The following is an 18,207-nucleotide window of genomic DNA, read 5'->3' on the forward strand; positions in this document are numbered from 1 at the left end:
TGGGTCCCCGGTCAAACATAGCGTTTTGTACAGGACAAATGATTCAAACCTCCTGGGCTTGGTGAATTGTTCTCTTGGCAATTCCAAAATGAAAAATTATCTAAAATCCTTGGTGGGGGTGAAGACATTGTTGATCTATCAAAGCACAATCTGTAGTTACTGTGATAAATCCTCTCCTCAGGAGAGCAGAATCCATGGTTCTCCCTTTAAATTACCACGAGTATGCAAATGTACAATTTCCCCATGAAGCTCTGCCCATTTGGCCCTCCTCGTCCACCTTAGTATCATTCAAAGGCCTTCCCGCATTATGCCAGATGATGGGCAGCTTACCAAAGGCCCCCAGCTCATTCCCCCAATTTTGGTGACTTGTTCTTGAAGCTGAAGAATATGAGGACATCTCCACCAAACAAAAAGCACTTACTTTATACAGTTAAGAGGAAGTACATTTGTTTAGTGGAGATTCACCTCATTGTAGTCTTGTCATCTTTTCTATAGGAGAATTCATGTTATCACATATTTCTGGAAGGAGATGCATGAGGAACAATTACATTGCTGAAATTAAATGCACAGAAGGTAACTGAAGGCATTTCCTCCTGTCCATTAAGCCACTGTAGTGTAGAATATGCACTAGACATTTACACAACAAGTTAGCACTTACTAATTAACCAGTAGAAATTACTCCAGTTGGGTAGACTTCTTTTTTCAAAACTGTGGACACTTTTTTTTCAAAACGGTTGACTCTTGTTGGATAAAGGGGCTAGTGAGGTTCCATTCTGGCCCTGTCACTCACACAACTACTGACACAACCACACAGACACTCAGACACCCACTCATGCAGCCATTCAGGGACTCTCACATCCAGGCACAGACCCACACAGCCACTCACACACCCATAACGTCATGAACACACCCACACAACCAGTCACACACCCACTCATGCATCCATACAGCCACTCACACACCAACTTACAGATCCATAAATCCAATCATACATCTACTCACAGGCCCATACAGTCACTCACACACCCACTTACAGATCCATACAGACACTCACAAACCCACTCACACATCCACAAAGCTTCTTACACACCCGCTCACAGACCCATTCAGCTGCTTATACATCCACTCACTGACTCACAAATTCACTCACATAGCAACTCACACACACTTAAAACTACTGGCACACTCACTCCTACATCCATACGCCACTCCCACACCTACTCGCATGCACATACAGACTCTCACACACGCACTCACAGACCCATACAGCTACTCACACATCCATTCATCGACCCATACAGCTACACACACACGAAATCCAATAAAACATCAGTCCCACAGCCATACAGCCACTCACAAACCCACTCATTGCCCTATACAGCTACTCACACACACACTCTCAAAGGTTACAGGTTACATTTAGGAAATACAATTTAAAAACCTTTAAACTTCACTAAAAGAAACATTGTTTGCAGGGAGGTTATAGTTAGGAATGAATTTTTTTTTTAAAACATAGAAATTCACTGAAACAACAAAGGTTAGAAGGATGTGATAATTAGGAAACACAAATTAAAAAAGCTTAGAAATTGACTGAAAAAGCATAGGTTACAGAGACATTATAGTTAGACTCAGATTTCACATGCACAATACCATAGAAATTCAGCAGTTATAGTTACCTGCACTAACTATACCTTACGACCACACAATGCACTGCTTATGACCTCACATATTGCATCACTCTTGACATAGTCAGCGACATCATTGTTGACATCACTAATAACATCTCAAATTACAGCACTGATGACACCATCCAGTGAGTGTAAGTGTTTCACTAACATTTCTGAGACTTAAAGATATATACCAAGCTGTTGCATAAGTTAAATTACTATTTTTCTGTATTACTAATGAGTGATACTATTTTGAACATATGTGATCTGAGTGGCTGTTTGACTGTCAGTATCAGTGTGTGAGGGGTGTCTGACTGGCTGTTTGGGTATGTGAGTGGGTGTGTGTGGCTGTGTTGGTCTGTCAGTGGGCATTTGAGTGGCTGTATAGGTCTGTCACTGGGTATGTGAGTGACTGTAGGGGTCTGTGAATGGGTGTGTGAGTGGTTTCCTGGGTGTGCAAATAGTTTTGTGAGTGGTTGTATGAGTGTAGAGTGGAAGTCCGAGTGGGTATATGGGTAACTGAGTGGCTGTATTGGTGAGTGAGAGGGTGTGTGAGTGGCTGTATAGGTGGGTGGGTGGTTGTGTGAGTGGTTGTATGGGTGAGTGAGTGTGTGAGTGGCTGTATGGGTGAGTGAGTGGATGGGCAAGTGGTTATATGGGTGAGTGACTGAGTGAGTACATGGGTGTTTGGGTGAGTGAGTGGCTGTTTGAGCGGGTGTATGGATACCTGAGTGGGTGTATTGCACAGTCAGTATCTGTGTGAGTGGCTGTATGGGTGAGTGTTTGGGCATGTAAGTGGTTATATGGATCTGTGACTGCATATGTAAGTGGTTGTGTGGGTGATTGAATGGGTGTGTGAGTGGCAGTGCAGGTGAATAAGTGGGTGTGTGAGTAGCTGTATGAATGAGTGAGTGGCAGTATAAGTGACTGTATGAGTGAGTGAGTGGCTGTATGAGTAGGTGTATGGATAAGTGAGTGGCTATGTGGGTGAGTGACTTGGTGTGTAAGTGGCTCTATGGATGAGTGAGTAGCTGTGTGAGTGATTGTGTGGGTGTATGAGTGGGTGTACGAGAGGTTGTATGGGGGTGTGAGTGGTTTCATAGATGATGTCATCAGTGGTATCAAGTGTGGAGAAGTGTGGCTCAGTGGTTAGAGGCGGCAGACCCGGAAGCTGGGATCGACCGTGGACCAGGGTTCGATTCCCCGCCTCAGCGGGTCTCGGGCTCAAAAATTCCACGGCCTCGATAATTCTCGCTCCGGTGCCTACTCGACTCACGGGGTCTCACTCTGCAACTCTGGGCAATAGCTTGCTTAATCTCCACTACGGCCCCTCGCGGCGGGATGCCTGGCTTTCACCCTGTGGACACCCTGCCGGGGCCTCTCACAGGGGAATACCAGGACGGGTTCCCTAAGCAAGCGCCAGGATGCCCTTTGGGTGACAGGTTGCGCTATATAAGTACACCTACATTTACATTTACATTTACATCATCAGTGATGTCACTGAACATGTCATGAGTGATGCTGTAGTGTAGTTCCTATATTCCCAATAGGCTCTGCACATTGGAATAATATATTCTATAGTTGCGACGTAGGACTTAGGTTGACTGGGTCTCTATTGAATATATTAGACTTAATTGTGAGTGCCAGCTAGCTCAGAAGTTACTAGAAACCTTCTCGAATAAATAAGAAGGGATTCGTTTCTGACAACAGCATAAACATGACAACTTTGTTTCCGAAGAATAAAACGTATCTTCAGAGTCGTGGAAACAACAGATAGATATTTTACTCAGTCAATCGGGCATGCTTCGTTTTATCAGAGGTGCAGAGAAATAGAGAGACGGGCGTTTTCAATAAAAGTATTTATTGAACAGTCTTCTTTCTCATGCAAAAGAAATGAACTGCTACAATCGTAATACTGGCTGTAAAGTAGAATGCGTACAGCAAGAAGAGTATTATAAAATAATACTGTAAAAGCATGGTATGGTTTCTAAGCCATAAAATACATATATAAATACCAAAGACTAAAAGTACTCAACTGGTGTTTCGAAAATACGCCTACCCCAATGTACCTAAACTAAGTCTAGCACGAGGGAAGAAGTAAGTATATGTTTAGTTTCTTTGCCAAGAATCTATCCAAGATTTCTCTTTGGGTCTAATCAGCTCCGTACCTTGGTTTAGAATGGAGGAGGTCTGGTATCTCTGTCTGGGACTCTATTTTCCAACACCCCGCGAGGGGAGCTTGGAAACACTGGAGCAGGATTCTCAGTGAGAGAAAGGCAGCCTCTCTGTCAGTGCGTCAGCTGGAGGGTCGGCTTCCTTCGGCACTTGATGTAGAGAGATGCATCGGGCAAGTAGATAGTCGAACTGCTCCAAACCACTGTCTGTTTGCTAGGGCAAGTGTGGGCATATTTATACCTTGAAGGTGCCTGGTTTGACGTAAAGTCAGACATAATAACGTCACCAAGGAACCCCAAAGGAATGGTTGTTCTTTGAAAACGCCATGATTTCTAGGACAAATCAATATTCAAGAAAGGGGATGTCCCTGACTGCTGAAGCTGAGTTTTCCAAGAAATCATTGTGGCTGTTTGGAACTAGCGGAAGTAGCCATGCCTGTATTTGAACTGGATGGGTTATGTTTAAATATGATTATGATCTCTATGCCTACATAAGGGTAATGTGAATTATACCTATATAAGGGCATAAATCGGGAAAATTACACTAGGGTCCTAAAACGCTATGCAATATGTGAGGTCATAAGCAGTGCATTGCGGGGGGCCTAAGTTATAATTTGATCAGGTAACTATGCCTACAGAATTTCATGGTTTTGTGCATGTGAAATATGAGTCTAACTATACGTCCCTGTAACCTCTGTTTTTTTCAGTGAATATATATATATATACATATTACCTACTGGCAGTCGCCAGTAGGTAGTTATAGTTAGGATTTTTTTCAATGTTAAATCTCAAAATTCTATTTGGAATAACTTTGGCACAGGTTGACGAATCTGCCTGAAAATTTCCTGAAAATGGCCTCGTCGAGCTCCGGTTCTTCCTTGAAAGTTTGGGGGGGATACGTCATGCGGGGGCCGAGATAAAAGGGGGGTCCCAAAACGCGTTTTCCCCATGTTAATTTCCATAGGGCGGTCGATTTCACTTTTAGCCCGAATGGCTGAATGGATTTCCACCAAACTTGGCAAAATTGTAGGGACTGGTAGCCCGATGTGCCTTTGCTATGTCTCAAGATATGTGCTGCAGTGGATTTTGAGTAATTTAGGTTCCAAAAAATATATATATCTATAGGCGCTCTCCGGTGCGCGCACCGGAGTGCGCTCCCGGCGCGACACGCGACTTGCGCGCAGAAAGCTGATTGGCTCTCAGTTGTCTGTAAACATTCGAAACAGTCCGGAGCGGCCGCCATCTTGTGTCTCGGTAGGATCGAGACACGAGAGGTGGCCAAAACAAAGGGGGAAATGACCATAAGGGGGCAGGGTAGCCCCCCCTTGACGCCCTAGGTTTGATGTGGGGGCTATAAAAGGGCCCCGCGGGGCATTTAAAATATTATTTTTTTTTTTCGTTTTGCGCGGGGGAAGCGCCCGGTACGCGCACCAGGTAGCGCACCGGGGAGCGTAAAATGAGGGAAAAAGATGACAGTTTATAAAAAAAAAAAGCCTTTATTTAGAAATTGGAGGTAGTTCTAAAAAGAACTTTTTTTTTTCTTCTTTTTGTTGTTTTATATTTTTTTTGTGTTTTTTGAACTTTTTGAACTTTTTTTGGCTTTTTAAAACAATTTTATAATTTTTTGGGATTTTTGTCAAGGGAAAAACAAAAAACAGGGATTCCAAAACGGCTCAACAGGAGCAAAAAAATGTGAAAATTTAGGGACTGTCAGGGCAGCGGGGTTGCTGTTTCTTTTGGGCAATGAGTTCAACACTCTGCTCCCCATAGCAGAGCAGTTCATCACACTCCGTGCACAGAAATTTGATGCCTGCAAACTCTGGCTGTATGTTAGGGACCATTCTTCTACGGGATGGTCCCGAAGGTGTTGCTCCACCAGTGGAGGGGCTGCCGCCATCTGTGGGTAATTTCCGTGCCAGGTCTCTGACACTCTCCCTCGCAAAGTTGTTTGGGTGTCTTCTTTTGACATGCCTGATTAAATTGGCATTTCCAAAACTATATTTTTTCAGAGGATTGCCTCTGGATAAAGTACTACCACATATTTTGCAGGTTACTTTTGGAGCGTTGACTTTTTTTTCTCCTTCAGGGATGTTATAAAATTTCCAGATGAAATGGATTTTTTTCTTCTGCCTAGGAGGGTCCTCATCTACAAATGCCTCTGAATCACTGCTGGATGACTCTCTTGCAGCCATTGCTGTGGATCAGGAAAGTAGGAGATGAAGATAGTACACAGAACAGCTCTTGCTCTCTCCAAGTACAAAGCAATAGTGAAGGAAATGGGTGGGGATTTCATTCTTTGTAAAAAAAACTGTTAGCAACCAATGAAAAGTGTTATTTTAGGGTCACATGACCCGACGCGCTTACGCAGCGCGCTCCGGAGCACTTCCGAGTGCGTTTACGCGGCGCGATCGTAGGCGCTTCCGGGGCGCAAACGTGGCGCGATCTTGGGCGCTTCCGGGTGCGTTTACGCGGCGCGATCGTAGGCGCTTCCGAGGGCACTTACGTTGCGCGCCAAAGTGACGTCATCAAACTTTTACAGAAATACATAATCATTTTCCTTATTAAAAAAAACGGATTTTATTTGTATGGAGCAAAATGTTTTGCATTATTATTAACTTTTCATTCATATTTTTTTTCACGAACGACAGTAGCGCTCTGGGTGCGCTTTCAGGTGAGCTCACCGGAAAGCTTACCGGAGAGCTTAGCTGAAAGCTTCCCGGAGCGCGCACCCAGAGCGCAAAAGAAAAAAAATATATTAAAAAAATGAATACTTAAAAAAAAACAGCAAATTGTAAAAAAAAAAAAAGGTTAGAAACTCGATATAGAAAGGAATTAGCATTTAAAAAACCTATGAAATTCACTGAAAAAACCATAGGTTTCACACCAGTTATAGTTAGGAATTAGCATTTAAAAAACCTATTAAATTCACTGAAAAAACCATAGGTTTAACACCAGTTATAGTTAGCTGGAAATTTTACTGACATAAAACCATTGAAATTCCCACGTTATAGTTAGTTGGACTCACTATAACTTGCACGTGTAATGCACTGCTGATGACATCACATATTACATCACTCATGACATGGTCAGTGACATCACTCATGACATCACTGATGACAGAGAGACTGACCTACTTTCACTCGCTAATGTATGTATTCACTAAGATACTCTTAATAAGGCAGATATCCAATTATTTTTTTAAAAAGAAACATCCATTAAGACAATAATTTAAACAAATATTCTTCCATCGACCTTAACATACATATATAAAACATATTTATTTATCTGAAAGACACACATTCACTGGATGGTGTCATCAGTGCATTACACGTGCAAGTTATAGTGAGTCCAACTAACTATAACGTGGGAATTTCAATGGTTTTATGTCAGTAAAATTTCCAGCTAACTATAACTGGTGTTAAACCTATGGTTTTTTCAGTGAATATATATATATATATTCACTGAAAAAATCAGAGGTTGAAGTAACGTCATAGTTAGGTGAAATGTTCACAACGTAACATTTTAAACTTTAAAAACCACTGAAATTCACCAGTTATAGTTACAGTTATCTCAAGTACAATAACACGTGCCCTAAGATAACTATAACTCTCAGCCCTGCCAAGTGCCGAGACATTATCAATGATTTCACAGAAGGAGTCATGAGTGATGTAATATGTGGGGCAATTTACAGTGCATGGTGAGGGCGTGAATTATAGTTACCTTAGGGCATGAGTTATAGTTACTTGAGGGAACTATGAAGACACAATCAATCATTCAGTTTGTGTGTGAATTTTAACCTCATGTTGAAGTGGAAGTTCTGCATCATTGTGACACATGACACTGTCAGTTCTCATGCTACTGGAAGGTGAAGAAATAGCGCAATAACATTATTTATTTTTAGGGGTTCTAAGAGTTGGATTTGTAGTCTATTTGTGAGTAAGGGAAAGGGTAACAAGTGAAAACTCCAGCAAGTAGCCTTCTCTTTTTCTATGACAATTCCAAGCTATAGAGAAACAAATCGCTTCTGATTATACATTAAATTTCATGTAGACTGCCCTATTACCACAATATACCAGAAGTGCTATTTAAATAGACCTAATATAGAACTTGCTCACTAATTAAATACATAAATAAACTCTCATGGAGCCCTGTTTACTTTCTGTTCATGTTGCTGCCTTCATGACACTGCTAACCAACAATCTACAGTAAGACAATTTGATCAAAGTATCTTTCCACCTTTCTCATGTTGCCCCATGAGAATCCTGTGGGATAAAAAAGATATCTTAATGGCTGGAATAAAATAGAAGACATGGGGCATTATACCACATTCCTACCTTTCTGGTGAGTCAGGATCAAAACAGGTCTTCCTAACATCTGTAACTTCAGGGTCACAGCAATCGCCGTCATCAAAGTTGTCCAGCATGTTGTTGCACTCTGGGTGGCAAATGCCATCACGCTTCTTCCAAGAGAAGCATCGCCCATGGAAGCGACAGTCACCACCATCGTATCCTGTCAGTGGGTGTTCGCACTCAGGGTCACAGTGTTCATTGCCTATCTTCCCAGACTCACAGCTAGCCAGTATGATACGACGGCGTAGGGAGGAATTGCGCACCTCCTGAATGGAGAGCTGCCAGCTGATATTGTAGCGAGTAAAGGCCTCAAGGAGTGCCTTGTGCTGGCGGGTGATCTGCTCAAGGGATACGGTTGGGTTGCTTCCATCATCCTCACACACGTTGACCACGCGATAACGAACAAGCTTATCAATACGGAGAGGCCAGTAGCTGTTGTAGTTGGAAATAAGCTCAAGATTGTCACAAACTGTTTGTCCACAAGGTGGGGGCATCAGTTGAGAAACAACATCCAACTCTGGTACTGGTAAGAGTTCCACTAGGGGGTATACACTATCCTGAAAAGGTGCCCATTGCTTCTCTAAGTGGGCAAAGCTGGCTTTGAACATGACGTCTGCACAGTCCTTCACCACCCTATGAATATATCTTTGTCGTAGGTTTTCCTGTGAAAGGGCCTGGGCCCACAGCACTAGAGATCCAAGATGACCACGGAAGGCATGCCGACTTTTGGAATTGTCTCCACCAAGTATTAGGGTACGACAGCAATCCATAAAAGGACTATGGAGGGCACCTGACTGTCCGCTATGGCTGGCTACCCGTGTACCATCCACATAAAGAGTAATCTGCTGACCATCGTATGAGGCTGCCAGGTGTGTCCAGGTGCCTGGTCTGTAATTCTGGTGTCCAGACACAGTGGTGCTCATCCTGGCCCTGTCTGTGCGGATAGTAAAAAAAAAGCGGGCATCCTTCTTTCCAGTGTGCTCGGGTGAGAGGATTCCTAGGGTCCATCCTTTACTGTTGGCCACATGGGAGCAGTTGTCAAACAAGCCTGGATAGGAGAAAGAAAAGTTAGGCAAAAGGAGTTACGTACTTGGCAGTATAACATCTTCACATTACACAGTGAGGTACAGGCAAGGCTAGACTGATCCTACAACAAAGTCACACTACAGTTTCCTCTCCGAAAGGCCCATGACACAATTCAATTTCCTCAACTCCTTAGGACCAAGGCAGGCTCTTGCAAAGTCATGAAATAATGTTCAATAAATGGTGAGGTTTGTAGTGGTGTAGTGGAGGTGTTATCACCCTTTCAAGGAACTCGTGAAACTAAAAGGGTGAAGTGGCATTCTGCCCCCTAAACCACTCCCATAGGATACAGAAGGAGACTTGGTTGTAAGTGGGCTCATCTACCCATTTCTTTTGGTGTTCAAGGCAACTGCCCAGCCTTCGTCTGCTCCAGAGCCAGTGCTGGCTCAGACCATAGCCTCACATTAGCAAACTCCAGTTCATTAAAATTTGGTGAACTGATCCCCAAAATTGAAGAAAGCACCGACCCTGTTACAATTCCATTAAATAAATATATTGTTTAGGTTTGCGAATTCATAAAACACTTTGTATAAACAGATGACGTTTGCATTACTTCCAATTTTCACATGCTTTGCAACGCAGAATTAAAAATCATATATTATTTGCAGTTGAATTAGAACAACAATCAAAAACAGTTACACTGATAACATTCATTACTATAACCAAATGAAGAAAAGTCATCACATTAGTGTGCTCCATAAATGAGAATTATTTAAGTAAAGAAGTAGTAGTCTAATTGTATTTTTCACTTCATTATAATTTAGAAAATAATTTTCTGCAGGCTCTGTTTCACTATTCCATAACCTGCACCAATGGCAGCCCACAGTGATACCACACTGTCCGATAAATCTTAGAGGGGCAGTAGGCTCATGTGAAAACGCATATACATTCTTCACTCTTCTCAGGTATCAGTCGTGATATTTGTCATGCTATTTCTAAAAGCCAGTAACCCTCCCCAAATAGTTTTAAACATTATTGCTTTGGCGATTTTCAAATATCTGCATTCGAGTTAATTATACTCACTTTTGTAGTACCTAAGAATATAACACTGCAAAAACAGGAGTGTATCTACATAATAACACATCATCTGTGTCACAAAGTGTGGGTATGTGTGCTTCCAGTCTTACGAAGGAATACTTTCACATCCAGTAGGACACTCCGAAGATATAGCAATAAAATATACTAAAGAACAAAGGAGCCAATAGGCAACCTTGCTTCACTCCATCTTAAAAAGGATATCTTATCAATAAAGGTTTATTTCTGTATGCGATAAAGGTAAGTGTGGTGTAAGGCAAAGTTGTGCTTCTCAAGAGCTCCTCTGGGACTCCTAGGTAGCATAATTTGAAAAATAAAAATGATCTCTGTCTGTTGACAAAGGCTCTGCCTTGAATGGTGTACACACACTATATAAGGGCAGATTTGTGTTTTTTCAATGCAAAGGTTATCCAGCCAGAAAACACAAAACCCCTGATTATTGTTGCTTAATTCTTACAAAGTCCAGTTTGAGACATATGAAGGATATTCTTTGCCTTCTCCTTGTTTTGTAATTTTAAAAATTCCCTGCAAGTACTTTGCTACTCTGTCAACAGACGACAGTTCAACAGTTGCCTTTCGTTTAACAGTCGATCCCTTTTAAAATGATGCATATAATATATTTACTTACAGGGGCTTTCAACCAGAATCTTCATCTGTTGGTCTGTTAGTGTATAAATCACAATTTTGTTCACCCACTACAGCATACAGCATGGGGCGATGGGTCAGCCCTCTTCAGCCATTGGCTAACTTCACTGCAAGTGAGGGTATTCTGCCCTTTCACAAGGAGCACATACACACACAGCATAGCTCCCTTGTGGGCCTGGGACCTCTATAGCTAATGTGTGCTTTTTGAGACCAAAAACATATGCTTGCTTTGATCCAATGTCTTTTTTTATATACAATGAGGCAACAAAGGGTTCCTCAACTGTAAAGTTTGCAAAACAACATGGCTAAAGAAGCATTGAGAAAGCCAAAAGTCTGGAGGCCAGCACCAAACTAGGGGTGGGCGGTAAACTCCACTTTGCTGGCAAAGTTTGCAGACTTTTGCCCACCCGTTATCCAGGAGTATGGCTTTCCAGAAAAACTCTGCAAAGTGCCATGTGGCGGAGTTTTTCTCATGTACGACTTGCCAATATTACGTTGGTGAGCACCAGTGAGAAAATCAAGCACTAGGATGAGACCTGGAGCAATATCTCAATGTGGGTGGTTGTGGCAGGTCACTACCCAATGTGTTGTGAAAGCTGCTGCTCAAGTAGAAAATCTACTCGAGCGGCAGAAAGAAGCAGCGCCCTCTGGTGCGTTGCATGGTGCTGTTCGCGCTGATTTTGCAGCATGGAACAAGCTCCCAGCATAACGTGCAAAAATTCCTCTGCTCATGGAACTCCATGGTATCTCGCAGAGGTTTTATGAATTTCCACGGAATCCCGCAGGGTAAAACTCAGTAAACTCCACCCACCCTCACACCAGACGTACTGGTTTTGCCAATCCTTGTTAAAAATGGGCACCAAAACGAAACCATCCTATTCTTCTGTAGTTCAACTCAGGTACAAAACTTCCCTCAAAATATTGGCTAAGACCAGAGCCCAGAACACCATTTTGAAATGTGCTGTAAGGTGACCCATCCAACCATCAGGGCTGTACGCCTTAGAGGGTTTGGTGTACTTTGTCACTTAAATAGGACTTCAAGGAATAGTTGAAGGCATCAGCATGAGTGACATTCCTATGCCCTTCACCATTATATACTTTTCCATTATGTTTTTCCCATCAGTGTCTACTGATACATTTCTCAGTTTCAAACCAATTGCCAGAATTTATGATTATCCTTTTTCTGCTTTACAGTGACCATAAAACCCTAGGTTTTAAATACACTGAGTCTTTTGAATTCTGAAACAAGACTGGCTGTTCCAGGTGAGAGACAATCCAGAATGGAAACACCACAGTTGTCAATGGACTGAGTATACAATCTTATGAAGAGATGATTTAAGCTTGCATAACCTAGAAAAAAGGAGGACGAATAGGCTAGGAACTGAGAGAATCAATGAATACCTGAATAAACACAAATACTGCTGAAGCCAGAGAGAGAAGATACAATATAGATATTGCATACATCATATCTATATATTCAGTCAAAAGGGAGGTGGGGCGTTTAATATAGACTTTTAGCATTCTGAGGGGGATGAATGCAGTAAAGGAGGGAGAGTTCTAATCTGATAATCCAGTACCACAGATACACATGAAAAGGGGATGACTGTGCAATAGTCAGTGTGGTGTATCTCATAAAAGGAGAAGCAATATGCTGTGAATTCCAATGAAGGCTGAAGTCAGACTAGAGAGATGTTTGTAGAATGCTCAGAGCAGACTGCTACATCCACAGACTTTAATAGTCCTACAAGGAAGAACCAAGATGACTATTATATGATTAACCTGGAATAAATGTGGCAAGAGGGCCAGGTGGACTTGAATAAAAACCCATGGCTCTATTTCACTGCAAACCTGTTTGCAACCAAGACCTCCCTAAGCAGTGCTGAGCTGGACATTGGTAGTGCTGGGAGTGGTGAGGTGATGTGCTCCGGAGGGGCGCACCTCATGTCAGCTCCATGGAATTACCCATTCAGTGTATTCGGTAAGAGAAGATAGCAAGAACTCTGAGGGATTCGGACATCAATTTCCTCCTCTCAAACATTTTTGGCCAATTGTTTGAGATGTCACTGAATAGAGGTCGCTTGTTTGCTTAAACCACTTGGCTTAAAAAATATGCTACATGTTTAGAGAAGAAATGGAACTTAGAACGTCAACATAGAAATCCTAATCCCAAGGGATATTCCGCTGGGGATTTGCACTTCAGGTACAGATCCGTGCACAATTTTGGACACAGCAGAATATTCCCTTCAACAGCTTACATATAGGAAGAGTCGCTTTGCTCTTGCTCATCTGAAGAAATATTATCAACTTGTATTTTGACTAGAAAAACATATCTGTAGAATATCTGATTTATGAAAGGACCAAAACGCTGGAGTGCACTTAACCTTCAGACTTCATTGAAGGAATCACGTATCAGACAAGCTCATCGTTCTAGCACGCATCAAGCCAGACAGACTTTTTCTCTGGATCTCTAGGGTACAAAAATATTTTCAAATACAAAGAGAAGTGCATCATGCCAACGGAAGTCAGGATCGCTAATTATCAACCACCAATGAGCATTTCTCTCCTAGTGCCAAACACTTGGGGGCATATTTTTTAACATTTGCTGCAACGCAGCAAGACAACTTGCTATGCAGGCACCCTTGCACCATGATGCAAAGGTGCCTGTGTTAAAGCCAGGATTGTTTTTGTACAGAGAGGGACACTTTCCTAAACAAAAACAATCCTCTGAGGCATTTTCCTCTTCCAATGTGAGCTGCAGAATGTGTACCATATGTAGAAAGAAGGAACATACAAGGGGAAATAAACATATTTCTCCTCGTTAACCCTTCCCACCACCCACCCTTAGAAGGTGTACCATTTTGATACATTCCAAGGTGTACTAGTGTTAGTAAATCTGGAAATGCTCCAAAAACCATGGGTTGAGTTATTTCAGATTTACTATACCATGCAGAGCCACGCAAAGTAAATCTCATTTATGGGCTTCCATTGTCCTTGCATCACCTTGGGTGACACAAGGGAAAAACAAACCTTTAATAATTCATGCTCTCCATGAGACCTCACAATTTTCAGATAAAGAGAGGGCATATCTTTTGAAATACACCCAGAGCCTGATTCATCAAAATTTCTCGCAACGCAGCAAGACAACTTTCGGCGTTGCTCTGCATCAAATGGAGAGAACAGAAATGTGCCATCATTACTTACATATAGTGCATTCCTGCTCACTCTGCGCTGGTGCACTTGTGGCTGCCAAGCGTCAATGCCGGCAACTTTGCACCATGGTGCTAGGGTGTCTGTGTTACGAGCAGGATTGTTTTTGTGCAGCAAGGGACACCTTTTGGTACAACAACAATCGTCAGGGGAATTTTCCTCTTTCTATGTGGAAAGAGAAAATAAAGAGGAGAAATAAACAAACCCCCACATGCATCAAGCATTTTTGTAGTCGCAAACGGTGCGATTCCTTAAAATCGGCCGTTTGCGAATGCAAAAGTGCTTTTTGGGATGCATGAAGCAATTTTAGAATTCGCAACATTTATTGCGAGTTCTAAAATTGCGGGTGCTTTTAAGAAGTCGCAGATGTGCGATTTCTTAAAAGCAATGCATCAATGTTTTTGAAAGTGAAAATTCGCAAATAGGGAGCCAAATTTACCGAGTGGTTGAACCACTCGGTAAATTTGGAAAAAGTGTTTAAACAGCCGAAAATGTTTTTTTTTCAACATTCATGTTTCACACACACATGTCCTTAGGACATGTGTGTGTGAAACATGATGCGAAAAATACATTTCAGGGGTGCATGGGGGGATCCTTTGGACCCCCCCCCTGCACCCATGAAATTTTCTAAGTGCCACTCGCAATTTCCATTGATTCCTATGGGCCTTTTGGGCCATAGGAATCAATGGGAAATGCGAATAGAAGTCGCATAATATTAGCGATTCGGTAAAAAATGCGAATTTTACCGAATCGCTAATATTATTAGAAATTGATCATGCATCCCGTTTTGCGAATTCTAAATTGCGTTTCGCTATTTTTCGCAATTTAGAATTCGCAAACGGCCGGGATGATGCATGTGGGGGATATTTCTCCTTGTTATGCCTCATTTGGGAAGGTGTAGCATTTTGACAAAATTCACAGTTTTGCTAGTCTTATGAAATCTGGCAATGTGCCAAAAACCATGACTGGATGCATAGGAACACCCACCCTCCACCTTTGGAATGCCTTCTCCAACATAGAGACTTGTCCTGCCTTGCATTACTCCAGATTTGCTATGCCACGCAGAACCACCCAAGGTGGAATAGTAAATGTGATTTAAGGGTTTGCATCACCTGGCTTGACCCAGGGGCAATACAACTCACAAGCCCTTGATAATTCTTGCCCCAGAGGCTACCTGCATCAATTTCAAGCAGAAACTTAAAACCCACTTAATCTAATTGATGCCTTCTGACTGTCTCCCAGACCTTTGGCAACCCTTCACAAAGACCAATGCAGAGAGACAGCTTAAGCTGTCTCAGCGAAAGATTTATTTCCGATTGATTGGGCTCTGCTGAAAATGAGAAGTTACAATGGTTGAATTCAGGCTCATGCTGAAACGCTGAGAAGTAGGTGATTATTAAAATGTGTTGGTACGCTTTGATACAGAGAAGACTTTTTGTAAGAACATACTTAAATACATTTTAATGAGAGGAAATTGTGATTTGCACCTCTCCTGTAAAGATATCTTTAATACAAATCCTAAGATTGAAATATTGAGTAGTGGTACTATTTTATAGGTGGAAAGATTTATTGTAATAACCACAAAAAACAAGGTGTATAAATGGCACTATGAGAGCGGTGTTGACGATGACTACTGGGTTATTGAATTCACAATAGGGCTAGAATGGTGAGAAATGGATTTTGGGACAGATTACCAAACGTTTTAGGCAAAGCAACGCAGCAAGATAATGTGCTGCACTATGTGAAATGGAGAGGTAAGGAATTTTACTAATATATGGTACATTCCTGCTCTCTCTGAGTGCTGCCTAGTGCCAACTGGCACCCTTGAACCATGGTGCGAGGGTGCCTGCATTATGGAAAGAAGTGTTTTGGTGCAGGAAGGGCCACCTTCCTGGGCAAAACAAAGCTTAGTAGCTTTTTTTCTCTTTCTATGTGTGTTGAAGAATGCAGCACACTTAGAAAGAGGAAACAAATGAGGAGATATGTCTCTGTGCGGCACCTCTATTAGGAAAGTGAACAATTTTGATACATTCCCAGGTTTACTACTCTTCATAAATCTGGGAAAGTGTTAACAAGCATGAGTGGATGCGTGGGAACACCTGCTCTCCACCCATGTAACGCCTTCCGGGCGCAGAGTACTGCAAGGCAGTGACTTGGCCTGCCTTGCGTTACTCTATGTTTACTAAAGCCAGACACAGCCATGCAAGGTGGCCCTGCTTGGCTTAGTAAAATCTCACTGAACCCCTTGCATTTCCTTATGCTGCCTTGCGTGATGCAATGTCAAATCTGGCCTTTACTTGCTTCAAGAAGATTTGAGAAATTTGTTTGATATAGTATGATGAACATGTATTTTCCTTTGTTGAATGGTTCTGTACTTTCAAAAGACTATGATAGTGTGTCCAATTTAATTGGAACTATATTTCTGTTTGATTGAATGTATGCATTTTACTGTTTATAAAATCTAATAAATTATGTATATGAAAAAAATATAAGTGATCTGCCAATCTTATGACTGATATCTTTAACAAAGCAAAAATAATCACTAATGCAGCGAGGGAGGATATTAACCGGGAAGCACAGTGCAAAAATGTATGGAATAGAAGGGTAGTGCATCACCTAAACCTAGCTGTGATGATAGACAAAAGACAAGTAAGACTTACAGAAAAGCAGAGGACAATCCTGGTAGCTCCAATAATGGACAAAGAGGAACTCACAGCAGGCATGTCAGAAACTTTTGTGGGGCCCAGGTCAAGAAGTTTTTGCGGGTCCACTCTGATTCTCTCCTTGTAAACAGAAAAACATTGTTCTTGGTGAAGACAAAAGACAATGTTTGTCACCACCTGCTGGTATAGCCAGTTTAGTTGCTACACATGAGGAAACATGCAAGGTTAAAAAAAGTGCATAAGGCCCTTAAAAACGGTGTGGCATAAACAATGCGCCACACTGTGCCCTATTTACAAAGTGACACATCTAGGCAGATGTGTCACTTTGTAAAGCCCTGCACTACATTATACCACTGTTAAGTATAATGTATGCAGGGTGGGCGTTCCCACGTAAAAAAGCCTTGTAGAAGTGGCACAGGGAAATCTATGTGATTTCACTGCGCCACTCCTACGACTTGACTGCAACACAAACCTTAAGCCTGCTTCAGGCAGGCGAACGGAGTGACACAGGGTCTTTTACATGGGACTCGCCATATGTAATGACACATTCCTGGAGTTGCGTACGTTTTCTGACACACTTTAGCAATGCATCATTACTGAGCCACCAAATACGTCAGGATTCCTGGCGTATCTGTCCAATCCTTGTGACATGGAGCACCATAGTTTAAATATGGTACATCCATGGTGTCACAAGGATGGCACAATGAAAAGTGCTGCATCGCTGTTTTTGGCTTTTCACCAATTAGGCCGGTGGAGTCCAATACAAAGATTCCCAGATGCCCTCTCTCCAGACAGCTCTGAGTAAAAGGCACAGGAACTATGAAAACCACTAAGGCGACAAATCTGAATGAATTTGCCGTAATTTTCTATAGGAAGTTCTGCCTTCATCTACCAGACACACTAACAATAATTATTTTTAAAAATGCAGGGATTATTACTACATTAATAACCGGTCAAACCAACGGGGTACAAATTTGCCCTAGTTATAGTAGGTGCTGTGTCTGGCTAATTTCAATTGAAATCCATGAGTGAATCACCCCGCATGAAGCTACATACCATCTATGGGTGGACGGCTGCGTCTAATGTTAGCTAGCCAACGGCTGAAGCTAGGAACCCAATGTAGCGGGAGATTGAGGAAGAAGATGGAAGGGTAAATACAAGATCAGTCTACTGTGGCGTCAACTAAACTTAGTAAAGATTCCAGTTAGACTTCATTGGTGAGGTGACCTTGACCCTTCTGGAGATTTTGGGGTCAGTCTGTTGTTTATGTTTATTAAAACGTCAGAGACACAGCAAAAAGTAACTGAAAATAAATACTATATAGGCGGAGGCAGGATAAAGGAAAAATACATGTAAATAATTCTGTGTGTAAAAAGAGCTACCT

At 42.0% G+C, this 18,207-nt stretch overlaps 1 protein-coding gene across 1 annotated transcript in view; it reads right to left on the bottom strand.

The window, feature by feature from the left end:
• The window catches only part of PAPPA2 (pappalysin 2), an 853,188-nt gene that overhangs the window by 637,560 nt on the left and 197,421 nt on the right, over positions 1-18,207 (bottom strand). Inside the window, exon 2 of the mRNA XM_086956586.1 lies at positions 8,176-9,238. Coding sequence (XP_086812712.1) covers positions 8,176-9,238 — 1,063 coding nt within the window. The remainder of the gene's footprint in view (positions 1-8,175; positions 9,239-18,207) is intronic.

The sequence above is a fragment of the Lissotriton vulgaris genome, chromosome 1_1 (assembly GCF_964263255.1).
Source record: "Lissotriton vulgaris chromosome 1_1, aLisVul1.2, whole genome shotgun sequence".
Taxonomy (NCBI): domain Eukaryota; kingdom Metazoa; phylum Chordata; class Amphibia; order Caudata; family Salamandridae; genus Lissotriton; species Lissotriton vulgaris.